General features: G+C 56.6%; 1 protein-coding gene across 2 annotated transcripts in view; it reads right to left on the bottom strand.

The window, feature by feature from the left end:
• Positions 1 to 484: 484 nt before the first annotated feature.
• The window catches only part of MAMLD1 (mastermind like domain containing 1), a gene marked incomplete at both ends in the record, with an annotated part of 37,267 nt that continues 22,672 nt past the window's right edge, over positions 485 to 15,079 (bottom strand). For both annotated transcript variants that reach the window (XM_084258728.1, XM_084258729.1), the window contains 2 exons: positions 485 to 525; positions 6,323 to 6,569. In XM_084258728.1, the coding sequence (XP_084114854.1) occupies positions 485 to 525; positions 6,323 to 6,569 (288 nt within the window). The remainder of the gene's footprint in view (positions 526 to 6,322; positions 6,570 to 15,079) is intronic.

Raw genomic sequence — 15,079 nt, 5'->3', positions numbered from 1 at the left:
GGCTCTGGGAGACCCCGTCACAGACTCCTGGGGACAGTTTCTCCACCCCTGTCCCCATGGCCCACACCTCAGACATGGCCCAGGAACCCATGAGAAAGGCAAGGCCACGCCAGCAGCTGGGGTGGGGGCAGGCTTGTTTGATTGTGACAAACGCCCCAGGGACTGTGCCCTTCTCCCATTGAGAACAGCTGCTTTGAGGGGCCTGACCCAGTTTAATCCCAGTCGTTACTCAGAGTCGTGAGACCTGGCCCTGACCAGGGCCTGCACGTGAGCTTTCACTGTGACGGTTCCAACCCGGGGCAGGGCGCTATAATGGTCGTGCATGCAGGACCCCCCATACTTTCAGAAACCCCACTGCTTACTGGGCGGTGGAGCCTCACCCCACCCTCACATGTACCCCTTGGCCTGTGCCTTTGGGGACATGGCCCTTAACTGCTTACCTTGAAATTGACTCATCTGTTGGGCGATATATGCACTTCGCTGCTCAGGGGTCATTGCCATAAGACCTGATCTCTGCTTCTCTTGCTAAATGGAAGACGAAAAAGATGTGTAAGAGGATGGCTACCAAGAGGCCTTAGCCTTGGGATCACTGTGTGGGGACCCGGGACTTGGCTTTGGTGTAGCGGAAAGCATGAGTGAACACGCCCACACACGGCTGCATGCACGCCCCCCACCCCCAGCAAAACTCCACAGGTATGAACAAAGTCAGACTGCATCTGGGTTAAAAAACCAACTGCAATAGCATAGGATGGGGCAGGAGAGACAGAGCTGAACAGCAAGAGCGCAGAGAAAAAAGATTTAGGCCACTTGAATGTCCCTCTGCTCAGATGGGTCAGCAGTGAGATGGGTCACCAAAAGAGCAAATTAACATTAGGCTGCATTAATAGAAGCAGAGTATGTAGAAGGAGGGAGGTGACAGTCCTACACTACTCTGCCTTGGCCAGACCATGGCTGCAGTGCTGACAAGAGTCAGTCTTCTCAGGGAGACCCTGATGGACCGGATGTGTTCAGAGAGCAGTCAGCGGTGAGGGCGTGGACTTCAAACCATGCAGTCACGAACGACTGAGAAAACCGGGTGCTGTGACTGGGGCAGAGCAGATGCTGGGGCAGGCAGTGGTGTGCCCGGTCTCTGCCAGACTGTCACAGGGAGAGGAACGAGGCTTGTTTTGGGTGGTCCTGGCATGCACAGCAGGATGGCAGCATGGTCACACGGACCCCGGTCCAACACTGACAGCCACCCCCTGCCGACTTCCCCTCGTGTCCCTGACTGGCCATGGGCCTTTGGGATGAACTTCCTGTCTCCAGCTCCCAGCTGGTGGGCAGGGGAAGGAGCCTAGTTGCTGTGCCAGCACTGGGCCTGGGAGCGCCTCCAGGGCTGGAGGGGACAGCAAAAGCAGGAGGGAATCAAACGAAGGCTTCTAGGCCCGAGAAGGCAGGACTTGCCCTGTGACCCTCAGCCCTTGGGTGCCAGATGGTGACTGGTACCAGGTGTGACTCCCAGTCCAGTGCTCACCTGTGCCTCTCTCCCCCCACCCCTTCTCCTGCTGGCTAGTATGCCAGAGACCAGAGCAGCTCCACCAGGGAGCATTGCCCTCTGGGTATGCCCCCCACTCCAGATGCCAGAGGACTTGGCCCTACAACCTGGCCTGCGTGTCTGAACTCAGAGGGGCTGGCGCAGGGCGGGTCGGAGGCCGCTCCTTGGGTGTGTGCCCGGCTCCCAGGCCTGGCAGCAGCCCCTGCCTGAGTTCCTGCCAAGGCAGGGAGGACAAACACATGGCACTGGGAGAAATGAGTTTGCCAGCATGGGATTTGCTTCTCCATCCTGTCGGTCCTTTACTTGCTGCCTGTGCTTGAGGCCTGCCTCCCTCTCTGGGGTGCTAAGATGCAGGCAGTGGGGTGCTGGCTCTCAGGGGCAGGGAGGGCCTGCTCTCTTCATGTGGGTCCCTGGAGTGAGCACTGCCTATTTCCCAGCTTCTTGCAGTGACCCTTTGAAGCCACCACCCTGTCATCCCAGTGTGACCACAGGGGTCACGTGGCCACCCAAGGCTGGCTCCCCATCAGGAAGTGGGGAGCCCTGGGACCCACTGAGATACTCCTCAGGGCCAGATGAAGCCCTTTCCCTCCTGTTCTTTCACCAGCTTCCTGGCGCAACATCTGAGGCTCAGAGGAGTGAAACGACTTGTCCAGCGCGACAGGCGGGGAGGAGCCACGTCTCCTGGGGGCAGCCCCCTCGGCAGGGCGCTTGCCGCCTCTGCAGTCCACCGCCCTCTCGGCTGCCTCCTGCGCCCCGCTGGGCCACAGGGGCTCCAAGGCCGTCTCCACAAATGTCCCATTAGTGCCACCCAAGAACACAGTGGACAGGGGCTGGGTGGGGGGCAGGTGGTGGCTACAGGTTGCACCTGAAGGAAGCGCAGGGCCCTAGAGAGGAAGGGTGACCCCCGCGAGCAGAAATCTAAAGAAAAGGCCAGCAGATCTGGAGGGTGGAGGGCGCGGAGTGCCTGCCAGATGGAAGGCTGCGCTGCTGCAACAGCTGGGCCAGAGGGACGAGGGGTGTGGGCAGCGCTCATCCAAGGAAGCGGGAGTTACGGAGTGGCCGCAGCTGAAAGGGCAGTCTGCTCGGTCACCCCCAAGAGGCAGCAGGCAGCTGACACCCAGCCCTGGGGGCCGGGCCTCTGGCATCCTGAGGTGCTTCTGCCCTGAGGCCCGGGTCTCAGGCAGCAGCAGCACCCTGCCCCAGGCTGTGGGCCTGCTGGCTCTGGCTGCGCGGGCCAGAGCGGGTCTCCAGGCGTCCCAAGGGGGCTGCGTCCTTTGTTCTGAATCAACGTGCAGCAAAGATAAGCCCCAAGAAAACAGTTGTTGCCTTTGGACACTGACAATTAGAATCGTTGGAAATGGAGGAAACAGGAAATGACAAATGTTTTCAGTGACCAGGAGGAAATGGTGGCTGAAGTGGCTGCTAGTGACACAGGACGGCCGGCAACCTGTGGCTTTTCCTCAGCACAGCTATGGACGAGCGCATCAGTGACTTGCTTTTCTCAGGCTGTGACCGTCAGGGCGCCTGGTGCTCCTGTGCTAGGAGATGCTGGCAGGGCAGTGCCAGGAGCGCCCTGTGTGAGCCCGGCAGTGTCCCCCCTCGTCGTCACCCTGTCCCTGCCAGCCTGGGGGTGAGCTCAGCAGGAGGTCTCCTGGAGAACCAAGGCCTGGCTGTTGCCCTGTCGCTCCTCTTCCCAGTGCCTCACAGCCAAGGGGCCCCATCCATAGGATGATGACCCGAAAGTGCTGGGGCTGCCTTCCTAGAAGCTTCTTGCTGATGCCCAGGGAGCTGCGGAGCCCTCATCTGTCGTGAGGGGCTCATGCAAGGGCTGGTGCCTCATCTGCAGGAAAGAGAGGCGAAAGGCCAGGCCCATGGCACAACACTGCCACTGGCACAGCAGGCCCAACCCGGGCCCAGCAGCAGACCAGGCCACGGGCTGTGTCAACTTCACACCTCAGCCACCTTGGGCAGGTGTCTCCTGAAACCCCCCTACCACCTGGATGCTCCCCCTCACCACTGCAGGGAAGAATGTTCTCCCGACCCACTTAACCACTTAATCAGGAAAAGGGGTTTCAGGTGGGGGCCGACTCCAGTGGGTCAGAATAGCAGGACTCGCATGCAGCGGCCCACAAAGGACTCCTGGGTTTCAGTTGGATTCAAACTGAAGTTACCCATCCCATGACCCTGCAACCAGGAAGGGGGTGCCCATAGCTCCTTGGGGACAGCAGGGCAAGGAGGCAAGCACCTCAGAGGGAGGGGGAGGGGCAAGGGCAGTAGAGGGGGCAGGGGGAGGGGCAAGGATGGGGGGGAGGCGGGGGGGGGGGAATGCAGAGCGAGGGCGGGAGGACAAAGGTGGGCGAGACAGAGGGAGGAAGGGAGGAGGAGGAAGAGGAGGAGGCGGGGGTGGCTGCAGGGATGTGAAGGTCAGGGAGCTCTGCGCAGGCCTGGTGCCAGGGCCCTGGGAAGAGCGCCTTCTCGGGAAGCCGCGCAGTGGATTTGGAAACAACTCGCCCTCTCTCCTGACTTTTCCTTTGAAACGACGGAAAGTCAGCATTCTGCCGGAGACCACGGGAGCAACACCTGAATCCGGGGGCCCCACTCCCCTATGGACAGGGAACCCTCAGACCTGTGGGCTGTGGCAAGGTGGGTATCTGCGGAGGGGTGTGGATGCTCTTAAGCTACAATTCTCCTCAGGTATCCTCCAGAAGCGGCAGGGACTCCCGCAGGGAAGGCCAGAGTTTCCTAGTCCCTACTGAGGCTCAGAGCTCATGACTCAGTTTCTCTAGAGTGCCATCAGGCCACTTCCCTCCTCAAGCCATCAGGGCCAAGATGGGGGTGGGCACACACGTGCCCTGCGGTGGCGTCACCTCTGACGGCGGCCCCAGGAGGGAGCCTGCCCAAACACCTGGCAGGTACAGCTGACTTGGCGCCCAGCACCCCTGTCAGTCAGCAGGCGGCCCTTTGCCCTGGGCTCCCAGGCAGAGGGAGAGCCCTGCGCCTCTCTGCTCTCAGGGAGCCAACCACCGCAGGGGAGCCCGACACGACACAGCGAGTCAATCCAAGGCCACTCTCCTGCCTCCCTGCCAAGGGACTAACAAAGTTGTTTTCCTAAACCTGGCATCGTGGCCTCTGCCCGTGCACACAGAGCAACAAGGCCATAGCACGGAAGGAGGACCCAGGACGTGGTGGGTGCAGCAGGGACTGCGAGGGGCCTCAGAAGCTGCCACCACATCGTCCACACAGGCTCAGAGGCTGCGGAGAGCAGCAGCTTGCTGGGATCCTTCCACAGCCCCTGGTTTCCCGTGGTCCGGTGCCAGGCCACCCCCACAGGGATGGGGCTGCCCTCAGGCAGGAGCCGGTCTGAAGCTGCTGGGGGAGGGGGGAGATGTCACAGAATCAATGCCCTCTCTCCTCCCTCCGCTGGGCTCTGGGCCGCTGCTCCGGGAAGGGCCAGGTCTCAATGCTGGTCGCGACAATCGGGCAGAGGAAACACGTGTCTTTGCAGCCCGCCTTCTTCTTCCCCTGTGGTGCCCGCATCCTCTGTCTGGCATTCAGGGGCCTGGCCTTCCTGAGTTGCCGGTCGAGCTGCTGCATTCTGGCCCTCCGCGTTCCCCAGGTGGGCCCAAGTTTCCTAGGAAGATTTGGGGACCAAATATCTATCCCCACCCCTCTGCAGCTGGGTGGGAGGTGGTGGGTGGGAAGAGGCGTAACGAGGTGTGGGGCAGGGCTTCGCCAGGCCAGCTCGCTGGCATCCGAGGACAGGGAAAGGCAGGGCTGACCAGGGCGGGACGCAGTCACATCCTGAGTGGACGCTGTCCCATCTGTTCTGTTAATTGTTTCCCTGGCAGCTTTGTGCTGGACAAGATTGCCCGGGGCTCAGCTGCAGGGCACTGCGACTTCAGGAGCAGACAGAGAGGGGGAAGGCAGGGAGGAAAATCAATAGCTCTCGGAGGGAGGCACGGCTTGTTCTCCTAGGCTGGACGGAGCAGGCAGGAGGAGGAGAGCGCGGCCGTACATACCAAAGCAGAATCTCCATTACAGGCTAGAGTCCCCCAGGCCCTTGTGTGTGGCGAGCACGTCCAGATCGTGATCGCTCAGGGAGGCCACGTCTCCGGTCTTCTCTGCAGAGGGGCACAGGCCCACTGGACACTACTCCAGCAGCCAGCAACGGCCTGGTCCCAGTCTCTGTAGAGGCCCCCTCTGGCTGGCGTCCTCCCTCGCTCTCGTGACCCCCGCTGAGACTGGGGCAAGCCCAGCCCTTCCTGCTAAACTCCAGCGGCTGAGCCAAACTCCCAGCCCTCTCGGGCCGGCTCGCCTCGGATCCCTTCTGCCTGCCCTCCCAGGGCTGCCAGTCCTTGAGCGGGGCGGTCCAACTTCCCACTTCTGGGGCGCGTGCGTCCCGGGCGGGATCCAGAACACCGGCCTTGGGATTCGGAGTCCAAGCGCTGGCTGGCGGGGGTGGCAGGCCTGAGCGCGAGCAGCATCTGGAGCGGGACTCACAGGCGGGGAAGGAGCTGGGCTGCTGGAAGGCACGGCAGAGGGAGGGCAGCGGCACCCAGGCCACCCCTGGAGGAGAGGCTGAGGTGCTGGCTGGCTGGGTGGTCTCTGTGCAAGACTGCCCGGGAGAGAGTAGAGAAAGCACTAGAAGTCCGTCCTAGGTGGACAGAACTTTGTGGGCTGTCACCTCCTGTGTTCCTCCCAACATCCCTGCGAGGCAGGCGGCAGGCTGAGCAGGGGACTGTGCCCCGTTGACAGATGAGGAAAGCGAGGCTGGGGGGAGTGACTTACCTCCAGCGTCGCAGCTAGGCAGCAGTGGAGCGGGCACCTGCCTCCAGGCCTTCGGATCCCAGCCGCCCCAGGGCGCTGCCTGTGAGGTGCTGTGCGCGGAGGTGACTCGGGCCAGCTCATGAGCAAAGGAGCTGCCGCCGGGCAGGAAGGACTCACTCCCCAGGGCCTGGCAGGATGGGGCCTGTCGCCCGAGGCTGGCCTGCGGGGGCCTGGCTTCCCCCAGCTTGCAGGCTTTGTCTACATGACTCTACAACAACCAACCGATTGAACAATGCATCAGCGGCGTGGCCACCACCTGCTCTGCCTGGCCTTGTCGCCGCCCGAGCGCCCAGCGGGGAGGTTGGGGGGTCGTGCTTCTACACACTGACTGGGCTGGGGCGACAAAACCAAACAGCTTTGCACTCTTAATTGGTTGGGTCACAGACTGCTCTGACAATCCGGTCAAAGCTGGGGTCTCTGCCCACAGGAAAAGCACTCACGGTGGTGTGGCCCCTTCCCAGGCCCCCGGCATTTTACAGGTCATCTGTGGGGGGGCTTCCGGACCACGTAATACCCTTCACGGGCCTCAAGTTAAGGATCCTCAGCCTTGACCAACGCTGGAAATGGGGTAAAGCTAGGTCGGACAGCTGGTCCACTGGCCGTGACCAGGGCCCCTCCCCCTCTGCAACAGAACACATGGCTCTAGACAGACTTGTGGGCATGTGTGTGCAGACATGCTGAGGAATCTGCAAAACCAAACAGTCAAGTGTAAATCTCACAGCGCTCGCTGCCTTCACCTCGCCAGGGCCCTAAGGTGCTGGGCAGCACCTCCCCTTTCCATATGTCTTACAAGACGGGGACTTCACCAAAGTTGAACGCGTGACCCAGTTCTTTGAGCCCAAGTCAATTAAAAACCTCACACTTGCTTCTCTGGGTCAGGGAAAGCTTCAAAGCCCAAGGGAGTGGCTGGCAGAGGCCCTGGCCAGGAAGCCTGCCCCTCCCCCGACTCTTTCCAAGGGCAACAGCCTCTTCACTCTCATGCTTTTCTGTTAATGCCAGAGGGGGAGGGCCCACTGGCATCTCCTAAAAAAGGGCATCATTTCTCCCCTGAGTCTAAGCTAAACAGGTGGAGTCAAAGCAATGCCCTGCCCTCGGCACTCACTAGCACCCACAGTAGATACTCGGATGCGTGGCTGGAAACGGAGCTAAAATGGCCCCCACTGAATTCATCCAGTACTGGCGCGGACCCAAGCGCTTCCACGGGTCGGTCTCCCTCAAGCCTTTCAATGCTGCACGCGAGGCAGCGACTCTTACTCTCTTTACTGTACAGAGCGGGACAGTGAGGCCCGAAGAGGTGAACTGAGTTGCCCAAAGTCACACAGCTAGTTAGTAGCAGAGCGGGGTGTAAACAGGCTTGCTGGGTCCCCAAGCCTGGGATCATGTGCCGGGTGTGCGTGTGTGTGTGTGTGTGTGTGTGCACGCGCGCGTGTGTGTTTTCAGTCATCAACTTGCCATCTGGAAAACAAGTAAATGTAAAAACTATTCGAAGGCGCCACAGAGTGCAGGAGAGGTTCTGCAAGGGCATGCCGCGTAAACCTTAAGAAAAGTTATAAATACTTAATCGAGATGGGACCAGGGAGACCACCTTAACTGTGGAGAGTTTGGGAGATGACCCCCTCTGCCCCTAAACAAACCAAACCCCCAAAAGACCATGAAACGGTCAGCGAGTAAATCCAATGTCCTTGTGAAAAAGACGGCGTCGCCTTGGGGACAGGACAGAGGGCGCGGGGCCAGCCCGGCTTCATCAAGCTCCGATTCGTCCTTCGATCAAGGTCCTCTGGCACGCGAGCAGAAACGACGCTATCTGCAACTATCGACCCTTTATCCGCGCCCAGATCCTTGCACATTTGAACACGCCTCTTAGTGAGGCTGGGGTGTTTATACTCCCAGCATGCACGTCTCACTGGGGTCCTGATTCCTTGCCCGCCCACGAGGACACTTTCACCAGCCATGAATGGGGCTCTGTTTGTAAGGGAATGAGCACTTCAAGCGTTTGCTCAGGAATCCCTGGTAGTCCTGACGGGACCTGCAGGACACTAGCCATGGGCCAAAAGCAGGGTTCCCCAGGGCCCTCGGCCTACGCAGGCACCGGGGCAGCGCCTCAGCTGGAAATGACAAGGGTGGGAGCGGTCTCGAGAAGGGTGGAGGTCGCACTTCATGAAATCCTAGCTCCTCAGCACCCTGGCTCCCAAGTTCCCCTGGGCTGCTCTCTGGCAAGTGGCCCCTGGCGTCCCCTCATGTCCCTCCAGCCACACCCCTTCCTCCGGGCAGTGCAGGCGGGTTGCTGTGTGTGTTCAACCTTCCGTGTGCGCGTTTGTACAGCGGCGCAGCCGGGAGCGCCATCGCTCCAAGTTTCCACTCTAGGAACCTGCTCACCCTTCAAGAGCCAGCTCCTCCAGCCTGCCCTGCCTCTCCTTCCGTCTGACTGACACCTCTGGCTGGCTGAACACGCATGCTGGGCCAAGTGTAAAGCAGCTCTAAATCCCTCTGGTGCCCAGACAGTGCCTGGCATGGGGAAGGGGCTCAGTAAATATTTGGAAAATTTAATTCACTCTATGAGGTTATGACCTTGGCATGAGACCCCAGGCACTCGGGAGATGAGAATCTGGTGAGCACTGAGCTGGCCTCCTTTGGCATAAAAGTTAATGGTAAAAGGAGACTTGACCCTATTTAATCATAGCGACTCATTCCTTTTTGACCCTGTTGCATCAATAAAACCCATCAGTACAACAGAGCAGGGCCAAAATCGCCCAGTGGAAATAACACCTGCTCCACATTTATTGAGCACCCACTGTGTACTGGCCACTGGGCTTTGCACGCACTTGCATTTGAGATCATCCTGACTTTACAAGACAAAGACCGGAGATAGGCTGACATAGGACACAGTGGCAAGGTGGGGTACAGACCTGTCTGATTGGCAGGTTCACTAGAACCCGAGCAGCACTGGGTTTGGAAGTAGAGCCTCCTTACCCTGCACAGAGGCAGGAGTGGTCAAGTGGACTCCCACAGCCACACAGGAGTTTTGACTATTCTGGACCATCACTGTGGCTCAAATGGGCTCTGGCGTAAGGAGTTCGGATTATGACTAAGCCCCTCAGATATCCAGCTGCTTTGCAAGCCTTTATAAGTTATCAACCAGGTAAGATATTGGTCCAATCTTCTCTGCCCTGGAGGTTTAGAAGGAGGTACGTGTGTGCTAGGAAGGCTATCGCTGTTTACTTCTACTGGCTTCTAGACTTAACCAACCTGGGAGTTCAGGCAACAAAACCTGAACTCCTTTACTTTCTCCGGTCTTTGCAACTCATCCACCGGAGCTCAGCAGAGAGACTCCAGGAGAGGGACTGGCACTCTTAGATCCCAAGGTCCTAGGCTGGGCTGACTTCAGAAGTCAACCCTAGTGGTTCAAGTCACCAGCGACATGAACATGCCGGGGCACTGAAAGTCATGTAAATGAGCCAAAGAAGTGAAGAGAGAGCTGTGGAAGGACCTGGATCTTTGGGCAAACTCATGACTGTCCCTACATGTCAAACACAGGTGACAGGAGACAACTCGTGAAGCTGACGTAACACAATAGGAAAATGTAACGTGAGTCAGTCTTCCTGGCCTCTCGCTCGCCATTATCCTGCATGGCCAGCTGCAAATGGGATCTCCAACGATCACAAGTACGCGCGTATGAATAGCGCCACAAGAAAGCTGGACAAGCGATGCCCGAGATCTTGTAAGGAACAGAAGCCTAGAAGCTCTATAACAGCATCATCCAACAGGACTTTCTGAGTGATGCTGAATCACCCTTTGGAAAGAACTAACCCTCTGCACCTGTGCCATCCAATATGGCGGCCACTCAGCACTTGCACCGTGGCTAGTGCAGATGGAGACCTGAATTCTTCACCTTATATCCTTTTAGTTAATTTTTTTTAAGATTTATTTATTTATTTATTTATTTATTTATTTATTTATTTATTTATTTATTTATTTATTTATTTATTTATACAAGCACTGGGTAAAGTCAGAAGCGCGGGAGGGTGAGAGAATTCACCAGACCCAGAGCGGGGAGCAGAACAGGCAGAAGGACCGAAGTACACTGCTGAGGGGAGCAGCGGGCGGCAGGAGAGGTCTGCGCGCCATGTGGGACCCTCGCCTCGTGGCCGGGGATCGAACAGGCGCTGCAGAGGATGCGGGCAGCTTCGCAACCCAGCGCTCAACCCCTGCGCCACCAGGGAGGCCCTATCCTTTTAGTTTATTTAAAATGAAATAACCACATGTGGCTGCTGGATATAGTACCACAGAGAACAGCTCTTTGGCAAAGTGACCAAGGGGGCCGTGGCATGAATCGTAGAGTTGCCACTAGTGAGCTACATGCTTGTTTGGAAGATTCTTAACCTTCCTGTGCTTTAATTTACTCATCTGTAAAACGGAGGTGAGAGTTGTTCATTTTTCACAGAATAGTAGGGGCTGTGAGGCTAACTGAATTAACACACGAGCTGTGCCTGCATCTTGTAGACTGCCTAGGAGGTGAGTTTAGTGGTGGTTTTAAGTCACCATATTTCTGCCATGTTCCGGGCACTGTTGTATGGATGTATGTGGGCTAGCCTGGCACAGACACGCTGCTCTAGTCATGGCTTAGCCCGCAGAGCTCAGCAGGCCTATCTGTTTGGGTAAAAGAGACTGATGATGATGAAAAACCATTGTGAGGATGAGAAAATTTGGAGCATTTATTGAGAACTTAATGTAAGGACTGACAGGGCTGAGTCCTTAATGGAGTCTTTTCAATGTAGTCATCCTTAGAATGAACCGAGAGGAAGATACTATTATGATACCAGTGTGAAGATGAAGAAAGTGAGGCACAAAGGGGCCAAGCAACTTGCCCAAGGTCACACCTTGGAACATGCCAGTGCCTGGACTAGAGCCCCAGTACTGTCTCACTTCAAAACACACTCTCTGAATGGCGCTTGATCAAATTGTCCATCTGGAACCTTTGCCATTGCTATCAGCAGACCACAGCAAGAAGATTCTACGAGGCAGCCAGCCAGGTTCCATAGCTGTGCGATGGCTGCGGGTGTGTGACCTCGGTGTTCTTTTAAGTGAGAAGTCCAAGTCCAGGGATGTCTGTTACAAAACATGTGCTATGGGGTGGTGGGTGGGAGAGTCTGCAGGAAAGCCTAGGGGAGGGCCAATCCCACCCATTTGCTGGGGCCCTTCTGCAAATCTGCATCTTACAAAAGTTTTCTTGGAGCTGGGTACTCTATGCAAGAGCTATTAGGACGTTGAGTTATTCTGGATTTTTTCTTTATAAACCTGGGTAATTGACTTTAATACTTCACTGTTTAAATGTCTAGGATTGACTAAAATTGATGGGATCCCAAATCAAGTACACTTAGTCGATCAAGTGCTCAGACTTGGTATTTCACCGCAGTATTAAATTCCACCAGCAAGTTGCTACTTTACAGTGAGAAAGAGAGAGAGAGGGGAACAAAAAAGGTAAAATCGATAATGTGTAAATCAATTAAGGAATGAAAGGATAACTATTTTTTTTCTGCAACATTAAATCCAGTGCATAAGCAAGTGGCTTGCTAACTCCCTGCGTGGAGACTGTCTGGCTCCTCTCCCCTCCCACCATGCATTGCACTCCAATGTAGCCACTGGCAGTTTTCTGGGGGGCATATCTGCAGAGAGACCAGCACTGTGCCTATGGCCGGTTCTACTGGGGACAAGGGAGGAAGACTGCAGTTGGCCAGGTTGGGGGGCAAAGCGAGGTTGAGAACATTAGTGGCTGGGTCAAGGGGAAGGGAGGCCAGGGGAGGCCTGTGGCAAGACTGGCTCTTGACAGCTTCTGGAAGCTTCCTATTCGCTCACGTTGGTAGTGACAATAACACTGATCACGTACTGAATGTGTACAAGGTGCACCAAGTGAAACACCATCATTATTGATCTCATTTAACCCCACTGTGATGGGTGCCACCATTCCCGTTTTATAGGAGAGTAAGATTCAGAGGAGCAGAGTAACTGGCTCAAAGACACACAGCAAGTAAGTGGCAGAGCTGGAAGTCGACACTCCAAAGTCCAGGCGCTTAATCACAAACACGAAAAATGCTTTGACATGTCAAGCAATGTCGAAGTGTAACCCCATGGCCTCCTCCTGTCCCAGCTCCCCCAGTGTCTCCTGCTGGGTATTGCAGGCACTGTGATGGCCCTGGGGTCCAAAGGGGCCATCCCACGAACCTCACATTTGGGCCAGTACGGAAGGGAGCGGCAGGATTTCCTCTGGAGACTTCCGGATCTAGAGGCAGATTTGATGCATGCATCTAAATCCACTTCCTCCCAAAGCGCCACTAAAAGGACAGTGAGGGTTTTTTTTTTTTAAAGATTTATTTTTTATTTATACAAGAGCTGGGGTACAGGCCAGAGGTACGGGAAGATGAGAGGATTCATCAGAGACAGAGCGGGGAGCAGAACAGGCAGACGACCGAAAGCACTGCTGAGGGGAGCAGTGCGCTCGACAGGAGAGTCTGCCGCACCATGTGGGAATCTCCCTGGCTGGCCGGGAGTCGAACCCACACTGCAGAAGCTGTGGACAGCTTCGCAGCACTGTGCTCAAACCACTGTGCCACCGGGAAGGCCCGGGTTTTGTTTCATTTTTCATTTTTAAAGACACCCTCTTCCTCAATGAGGAGAAGGTGCCAGGAGATGACAGGCCATGGTCACCCCAGCCAGAGTGGGGCTGCCTGACACCCAGCCCCAGGGAGCCCAGGCACACAGCAGAGGGAAAGCAGAAGGTGGTTTGGCCTGGAGGGTCATTGGTACGCTCAGGAACACGAGCCCCGCCCGGGGGGTCTCCGGGGCTGGGAGATGAAGTGGAGGAGGAGGCCAATGTCACGGGGTGAGCCCCTGGGTTCCCCCTCTGACTCCATGCTGCCGGACTCCTGCCTCTCTCCACCCCGGCAGAGATCTCTCTTGGCAGCTGAAGCATTTCCTGCAGGTCCTGCTGCGCGGGTCAGCCTCCGACACCCACTTCCCCCGACCTCAGAGGTGGGCTGCGCTGACCTGCACCTGCAAGCTGGAGGGACAGGAGGCAGACAGGCAGCCCACTCTTCGCCCGAGGCCCTGCCCGGCGTCCGGATAGCAGTGGCCACACACAGCAGGCGCCTGACGCCTTTAGCCACTGGCTTCCGTAGAGGGGAGCTAGGGACACACAATGACCAGAGCGCTTGTCAGCTCCTTTCCTTCTGGAAGGCTTCAGAGGTGCTATGACTTCTGCTTGCCCACATAGGCTCTGCCTACCACTCACTTCTTCAAAACGGAGGGCTTGCCTAAGAGCGCATCTGGACAGTTGCACTCCATTATGAAATTGCAATCTCCAAGAATGCAAGCTGGCAAAACACAAGAATAACAGACTCAGTGAAGAATAGAGTGGTTGGGAGGGGCAGGGGCTTTGCTGGCGGGGGAGGGAGGCCTGGGCACTCATGGAAGGGTAGTGTTGTGCTCCCCAAATTCTGTATCTGCATAAACGGAGACAGGCAACTCAATAACATTCGTGAGGAAACAGAAGAGTCCATTCATATTGTGAAGCTGTATAGAAAAGTGGGCGAATGATTATGTCAGAATCATGCAGGGGGAGCTGCCGCCGTGGGAGGGGCTCTCGGGTGTTCTCATTATATGCTTTCACGTTCCACTTCTCAAACTGTACAGGTTTCTATATCTGCATCACAGTAAAAGAAAAAAGCTCTGCACGCACAGCTGGATGCCAGCTGTGGGAAATACATACTTCTGCATGGGAAAAATAACACAATTCAGTAGCCAGCACCACAGTGCTTGTCCCTGGCTTGCTGATGTCCCAGACTCGCATGTTTCATTATCTCACGGGCTTGCGTTTTTCTACACTTCTCTGCATTTCCCAGGTTTACTAGCAAGAGCACGTAATCAGAAGAGCAAAAACCGCGTGGAAAGACAGACACGGTCTCCATCTAAAAGGGCCACTCACAAGGACCAACACAAAGTGGATGGCCGAGCACGGGGGCTGCGGCGCAGAGAGCACCACCTGCAGGCGCCGCCGCACGCCCGCGCCGCACCGGGATGAGCCCAGAGCTCACTGAGACCCTTGGCCAGATTCCGCGAGTTGGCCTCAGAAGCCTGGGTGGTCGTTACCTCTGGGAAGAGGGAGAAATCCCAGGACCTTCTAAGATATTTTGAATGTTCTATTTTTTTTTTAAATCTGGTTGGTAGGTACATGTGTGTCGGTTTTATTATTAGATGTTTTATACACTTCTCTATGTTTTATATGGGTCAAAAAACCCCAAACAAACAGGAAACCGAGGAAAAACCAGGAAGCATGGAAGTAGAAATATGGCGCCAGGGCAAGGGAAGAACTCACTAGATGCGCCAGTGAGCGCTGCCTTGCCAGGCCTTCCAGGGCTTATGATTTGGGGCCTGTCTTCTGGCCCCTGACCTTGTCCTATGCCTCCCTGCTCCCCCCTCACCGGGCTCCCCATCTGGCCTCCTTCCTCCCCTGCCTTTATGTGGGGGTGGGAGGCATCATCTCCCCTTTTGCTGAGGGCTTATCTCCTCTGCCACCTTCCATCTCCCTGTGGCTCCTCTTCCCACCAGCCCAAGATTTCTGGTCCGCTCAGGGGAACTTCCACTCCAGTCACCATTCTCCACAGATGAAGGAGAGCTCCACGGTGGGCAACTGGGTGGAATATGGGTCCCCTTTGAGGAAGGGCC

This window comes from Talpa europaea (genome assembly GCF_964194135.1).
Source record: "Talpa europaea genome assembly, chromosome: X".
Lineage (NCBI taxonomy): Eukaryota > Metazoa > Chordata > Mammalia > Eulipotyphla > Talpidae > Talpa > Talpa europaea.
The sequence above is the reverse complement of the archived record's forward strand: the minus strand, read 5'-3'. Positions and strand labels throughout refer to the sequence as shown.